General features: G+C 59.4%; 1 protein-coding gene across 1 annotated transcript in view; it reads left to right on the top strand.

Moving 5' to 3' along the window:
- Positions 1 to 1658: 1658 nt before the first annotated feature.
- Positions 1659 to 7126, top strand: part of KCNK3 (potassium two pore domain channel subfamily K member 3) — a gene marked incomplete at both ends in the record, with an annotated part of 34328 nt that continues 28860 nt past the window's right edge. Inside the window, one exon of the mRNA XM_081101012.1 lies at positions 1659 to 1941. Within this exon, the coding sequence (XP_080957138.1) occupies positions 1659 to 1941 (283 nt within the window). The remainder of the gene's footprint in view (positions 1942 to 7126) is intronic.

Genomic DNA, 7126 nt, shown 5'->3' with positions numbered 1-7126 from the left:
GGGACTAGCAGTGCAGTGCCCAGAGTGACAGGCCAGCCCAGGCTGTGGGCAGATGGTGCTCCCGCTCTGGCTGGCTGCCTCCTGAGCCTACCCTCAGTCAGGGCCCCCGGGGCCTCTTTCATGTCTGACCTCGTGGCCCAGGCCAGGGTCCCAGGAAAGACTTTTTAACACCCCCCTTGGCAGTGGGATTTGCATTCCAGTCATTCTGCTCACTCAGCCCATCCAAGTCTGGAGTTGTTTGGAGCTAAGCAAGGCCTGTGGGATCATCTGCCAGGGCACCTCAGCGAGGAGATAAGGAAGCCAGGCTCTGAGAGGGGCAGTGACGCTTGGCCTGAGGGCCCACAGCCTGTCCCTCCTCACCACCCACTGCCACCATGTCGACAAATAAAGAAACTGAGGCATGGGGAAGACTCCTGGTTCCTCCAGCCTGTCAGATCCCCCAGATCTGGGTCCCACCAGCCCTGCTGCCCCGAGATCTCACTTCTGCGGGGATGCCCAGCATTGTCTCCGGCAGCGGCAGCGGCAGCCCAAGCCCAGCCTGGCCTGCTGGTCCAGGACAGGGGCCACAGATGATGTCCAAACAGCCCAACCCCCTCCCCCCAGAGGGAGCAGAGCTGCTGGGACTGGGTGCTCCTGGCCGAGGCGACCACTTTGTGCCTTCACAGCCAATGGGGAGCCATGCTGACCAGGGTAGGGACACATTTTATGAGAGCAGGCTTTTCCTTGGGTGTTGGCCCACATGTGCCCAGGTCCACAGCTGTGCCCTCCTGTTTCTAAGACAGCCGGAAGCCGGGCACAGAGGAGGGGCTGTGGCCTGGAGGAGGGAAAGCTGGCTGGGTCCCAGTGCTGACACTAACTCTGTGTGTGTGTGCCTTTGCACGCCCCTTGACCTCTCCGTGCCTCAGTTTCCTCAGCCACATCACAAAGGGCAGAACAGCAAGGCCCGAGGTCCCTTCCAGCTCCAGCATCTGGGATTTCTGTGGAGGGAGGGCGGGGTGGGGGCTCACTCTGCCTTTCCTCTCCCCTTCCTTGCTTTCTGTTTCTGTGTTATCCATTTATCTCCAGCTACCCAGGCCTCCTGTCATGGTCTGCCGCTCTCTGCCTCTCTGGCTCGGTATTTTCCTGCCTGCCTCTTCTTTTCTCGGCCTGAGTCTACCTCTGATTTTATCTCCCTGTCTGTCACACCCCCCTCTGCCTCTTTTTCTCTCTCCCTCTGTAGTTAGATGCGTTTCTCTGTCTAGTTATCTCTTTCTCTGGGTCTCTCTCTCTCTCGTGTGTGTGTGTCCTGGCGGCTCTCTCCGCGGCTCTCCCGCTCGCTCCCGTCCCCTCCCCCTCCGCCAGCCACCGCCTCCCTCCCTCTGCGCGGCTCCCCAGTCCTTATTTGGCTGGGCGGGAGGGCTGGCGGGAGGAGGCGGCCCGCGGGCGGGGGGCGGAGGGCGGGAGCGGGGCCGGGCGGAGGAGGGCGGTGGGTGGTGCTGAAGGGACAGCTCCGCGGCGGCGTTGGCGGCGGCGGCGGCCCGGGGCGCGGAGCGGGTGCCCAGCGCGGGAGCGGCGAGCGCAGCCATGCCCCAGGCCGCCTCCGGGGCAGCAGCAGCGGCGGCCGAGGCCGGGGCGCGGGCCGGGGGCGCCGGGGGGCCGGCGGCGGCCCGGGCGGGACGATGAAGCGGCAGAATGTGCGCACGTTGGCGCTCATCGTGTGCACCTTCACCTACCTGCTGGTGGGCGCCGCCGTCTTCGACGCGCTCGAGTCGGAGCCCGAGATGATCGAGCGGCAGCGGCTGGAGCTGCGGCAGCAGGAGCTGCGGGCGCGCTACAACCTCAGCCAGGGCGGCTACGAGGAGCTGGAGCGCGTCGTGCTGCGCCTCAAGCCGCACAAGGCCGGCGTGCAGTGGCGCTTCGCCGGCTCCTTCTACTTCGCCATCACCGTCATCACCACCATCGGTAACTCCTCGCGGGGCAGGGGGCGGGGACCCGGGGCCAGCATTCCGGAGCCCACGGGGGCGGGGGTCCCCCGGTGGAGGGTCTAGGCGCCGAACCCAGGGCTGCCGGAGCCCCGAGTTCCGCCTGGCGTGTCTGCTCCGCGGGCACAGGACTCGGGGGAGGCGTCGGTTCCTGGCTCTGGACCCGACTCTCCAGCGGGGCCAGCCCCAACTTGTCCCTGCCAGGCTGCGCGGGGCCCCGGGGGACTCCGAAGTGTGTGAGAGGAGCAGGGACCGGACCGGCGGAGGCTGGGGAGGAGGGGTGTGGCCCGGCCAGGCCGTGGAGCCGGGCGCTCAGTGCCAGCCGCTGGGAGCGTGCGACTCCTCCCTGTCCCTGCAGATGGGCTGGGGCTCCAGGGACACGTGTGGATGCAGGTCCTCGGCACGCCGGGGACTCTGGGCCACTCTGGGTTCTTGAAACACCCTGTACCTGCGGGCTGTGGATGCCTCCGTGTGTGTGGGGGGGGGGGGTGTCCAGTTCCGAGAGTTTGTGCCTTTAATGCTGTTGGGGTGGCAGAACTGGTTCTGGAAGCCAGATGCAGCCTTGTCTGCCTTCTTCCCTGCTGTCCCAGGGAACAGTCACCTCACAAGAATGGCCCCAAGTGCCCTTCTCCAGGCCACGGCCACCACAGCACAGGAAGTTACACACGCACCTAGGCGCTCTCACAACACAGGCACGGGCGCACAAACAGGTACACACGCGAGCACACACAGGCACACACAGGCACAGACACACAGCACACAGCAGACGTCCAGGAAAGAACTCTCCAGTGAGGTCCTTGATGTGCTGTTCAAAAGTGTCCAGACGGGAGTAAACACCTTGCCCACTCCCAAGACTCGATGAACCCAGCCAGCGCCTCACTTCTGCCCCTCCATGACCTTGGGCAAGTCCCTTCCCCGGCCTGGGTCTGGGCTCCCCTCCAGACAACCAGAGCTTGGCTGCAATGATCTCAAGGACTCCTCCCAGTCCTGAGGTGCTCCCACCCACCTTCCTCCAAGGCCCCCTGGGAAGCCACCAGGAGCTGTTGCTTCCGCCTCGCCTCTCTCCTCTCCTCCCCCGGGTCCCCTCCTTCCCTTGGCTGGACTCCCAGGGGCTCCTTGCCACTTGGCATGGCCCATGGCAAGATGGCAGTGTTTTCCCAGGAGTCCCGAGGGTGAAAGGCAGGGCTCGAGGCTGTCCCTGCCGTCCGTCTGTCTGTCCGCTGCTGGACTCTGTGGGAGGCTCTTCTCTCTGGGGGCCACAGGGAGCTATGCAGGGTAGTTCTTGGATTCCTCTCTTGGAAGAGGAAAGAAGGAGCCACAAGTAGATGTGGCCCCAGTGGGGGTCCCTCTGGGTTCTGCTGACCCTGTGAGTTTATAGCAGGATGACCAGACTCAGGCCCTGCCCCAAAGGTCAGGTTTGCTTTCCCGGGAAGGACCAGACCGGTCCTCCCCTTCCCCCTCGGCCACCACCCTGCCACCTGCCAGGGTTTCAGGAGCAGCGAACGTTCTCAGGCCTCCCTGCTCCCTCTTCCCACACATCATGCCCCTGGTCTTGTGCCCCCTCTCTCAGTCCCAGGTGCCAGCTGCCCGGCTCCTCAGTAACCTCCCAATCAACCCCTTGCCTCCAGCCTCATCCCCCACGGGGCGAGTTCCCCTGGACAGTGCTGCCAGAAAGGCTCTCCTCAAAGCACAGCTCTGACCACACCAGCACTCTACTCAGTAGCCCGAGATGGTCCCCCTACGCATGGAATCCAGCCCGTGCGCCTTATCTCAGTTTCAAGGTCCTTTATACCTGGCTGCGATCTCTGTGTCCAACTTCATTTCTCACTTCATACTGACGTGATCCCTCCACTGCAGCCAAACTGTTCCCTAAGAACACCTGAAGTGTGGCTGTCTGGCGCGCCTTTTTCTCTGCCTTCTATTTATCTAGTTCTAGTCCAAGCTAACCTTCCAGGTCCGGCTCAAACCCCACTTCCTCTTTAACGTCTCTAAGAACATCCCAAGCCACGGCTCTGGGCAATTGCAAGACTTATTGTCAGGATGATGTGGGTGACACTGGAGGCTCTTTTGCCTGGTTATTTAAATGCTAGGGGCTGTGTTTGGTCTCTTTAACCACACTGTCATTAGCCTTCACGTGGGCAGGGCCTTGTGGTCCCCATCGCCGTGCTCCCCGTGCTGGCACAGTACCCAGAGGCACACGTGAGCACAGAGAAGGCAATTGGTCGGTTTCAGGTGTGCAGAAATGAAAAGGCATCATCTTTTCCCTCCATCCCTGCCATCTCCCCAAGTGTTTGTCGTCCTCACCAAGAGAGATGCTAAAGGCTGGAGGTAGAGACAGATAGAGTGTGATTCTGGTGATTATTTATTTATAATGTGCCGGGCAAGAGGAAAGACAGCGTCAAAGCACCACCCTAGTGTTGTGGGGGTCCCAGACTGGCACTGCCCACTCCCTGCCTCCCCCAACCATCCCTGGCTTTTTGTCACCTTTCATCCCGGCTATACCACCTGGCTGGAAGCTGTCCACAGGCGCTCAACTCTAAGAAAAACCTGTCTGGGCTGTGATCAATGCCTGGAAGGGGCTTTATATTAGACTAATTGACCCCAAACCCAAAGGCAGCAGCCTCTGGCCATCTGACCCCTTTGGGGATCCAATGGATCTCCCGAGGCACCAGTCATCCCATCGGGGCAGGATAATGACAGAACCTCCCATTCATTCAGCACCTTAATGAGCACAGTGCACTTTCATCTCAGCCTTCATAGCTCAGAGACGTTTCCAGGGCAGGTCTTGTTAGCTCCGATGCACAGATGAGGGCATGGAGGCTCAGGGAGGGGAAGGGACTCCCCCAGAGTAATGCGGCTGGTGAGCAGTGAGTTAGAGCAAGAAGCTGGGTCTTCTGACTCCAAGGCTAGTGCTCTCTCCCCTGCTGGCCTCTTTGCTGCGTCCTCTGCCTCCATAGGCTGTGAAGCCCAGAGCCGGCCAGGATCAGCAGGACCAAGATGTGCTCAGTGATGCCAGTTTGCTGGGCACCCGCCATGGGCAGCCTTGATTGGTTGAGGGTCAGCAGGGCCAGCTTTAGTCATTCACCTGGTTAGTCACAGCCTCTGCTGGCTGCAAGGATTCCTCAGCTGCCATCTCTGGCCTCCTAGCCAAGAAACCCTTCCTTTCTTGGGCCTTAAGTTCATCATATGCAAACAGAAACTGGGAGTTTAACCTCTCTAGCTATTGAGTCATTAAACTCCTCCAGGGCCCCAGCCCCATCTATTCATAGCCGGAGGCTGTCAGAGCAGGGAGGGGCCTGGAGATCAGCTAGTGCCCCCCCTCCTCTGACAGAGGTGATGGGCACCACACAGCCAGAGGGTGGCGAAGCCTGCCTCCCAGGCCCCACCTTGTTCAGGATGCCTCTTTATTTAGTATTATTATTAACAGCAACAATAATAATAGTAGCCACCATTTAATACCTACTCTTCGGCAGGCCCTATCCAAAACTCTTCCTTTCTATCCCCTCAATTCATTCCCTCACCTACCCTCCAAGATGGGCACTATTACCTACATTTTTCCAGGGGAGGAACCGAAGGCTCTGGGTGTAAATGACTCACCCACCGCCTTGTGACTTGAAAGGAGGCACCTGCCCAGAGGCAGCTGAGCCGCTCTGACTCCCATGCCCTGGATGTCTTGCCATTTATTTCTCCACTTCAAGAACTCAGCCCAGACCCTGTAACTCGAGGGCACCGAGCAGCCACAGTTGTCTTTCCCCCAACAAAGCCCTCTCCAGCCGGCTGCTTCCCCGCATCCTTTCCCCTGACCACGTGCTAGAGCTGTGCCCAGCACCAGGCCTACCTGAAGCTGCCACAGGCTCACAGGTGCCTGTTCTCCCACTGCAGGTCCCAGAATCCTTGTGGCTCTAAGGCAACATGAGGCCAGATGATGATTAGCTGAGGGGCTGGAGCAGAAACGCTTCTGTCCTGCTCTTTCCTCAGCCTCCAGCCTGTTCTCAGCTGAGCACAGGTCCCATGGCCTGGGTTAGGTTATGAATTCAAGCCGGCCACTCACTTGTTCCATCTTTCCAAGGAGGAGGAAAGTACAGAAGTGACCTGCCATCCCCAAATCCCAAAGTCCTCAAGCAAGAGTGAAAGGAAATGTTAGCAATCCTCCAAACACCCGAGAGGTGAGTGACTTGCCCAAGGTCATACAGTAAGTGGAAGGTACAACCCTGAGTAGAACCTGCACCTTTGGGCGCCCCCTCCATCACCCCAGCCTGTTCCCCTCATGACCCACCATCTCTCTTAGCACTGGGCCCCGGCCGCTTATCACTCCACTGTTCCCAGTCCTCTCTTGACTTCCCAGGGGGATGGAAGGGCAGCCCAGCTGGCAAAAGTCCCACTGCCCGCTCTCAGTTGGCATTTCCTTCCTCCCTGCCCAGAGGCCACTCCCCGGCTTCAGCCACACAAGCCTTTGCTGAGGGTGGTGTAGAAATGCAGGTACTGGCTTAAAAGCCATAGTGCCAGGGTTCATCTCTCAAACCACCCCTCCACTAACTCCCCCCAAACCCCGCCACCAGCTGTATGATCTTGAACAGATGACTTAGTCTCTCTGAGCTTGTTTTGTCATCTACGAAATGGGAGGATAATATCTGCCTCCCAAGATGAAATGGGAGGATATAAAAAAAGTGCCCGGTACAGAGTAGGCACTTAATAAACAGTATCTGCAACTATTGGCGCTATTAGTATTATTGTCTGTGTATTATTACTTCCCCCAGCGGGAACTGCTATTCCCCAAGGACTTCTGTGACCACAGCTACCTCTGCTCCTTGCTAACAGGTGGGGACAGTAGGGCTGAAAACCAGAGGCTGCTGCCCACTTCCCTTTATCCTCCTAGTCCTCCTCCCCCATCCCAGGCTTCCATGGTTATCACCTATGCCTGGAGCCCACCTGCCATCCAAACTCAGGGCCAAGACTCCCTCCTCTGAGCAGGCAGACCCTGGGGAAAACCCACTGAGAGAGTGAGGTGCACAGGGGTAGAACCAACCCTGGATTGGAGCAGGGAAGCACAAGTTCCAGCTCCACTTAGTTCAGCTGCTGGTCCTCTATGACCATCAGTTTTCTCATCTACGAAGCGGGTGTATTTGATCAGAGGTCCTTCTGACTGCCATGCCTCCTGCCTACAT

This window comes from Myotis nattereri (genome assembly GCF_964212035.1).
Source record: "Myotis nattereri genome assembly, chromosome: 10".
NCBI classification, from domain to species: Eukaryota; Metazoa; Chordata; class Mammalia; order Chiroptera; family Vespertilionidae; genus Myotis; species Myotis nattereri.
The sequence above is the reverse complement of the archived record's forward strand: the minus strand, read 5'-3'. Positions and strand labels throughout refer to the sequence as shown.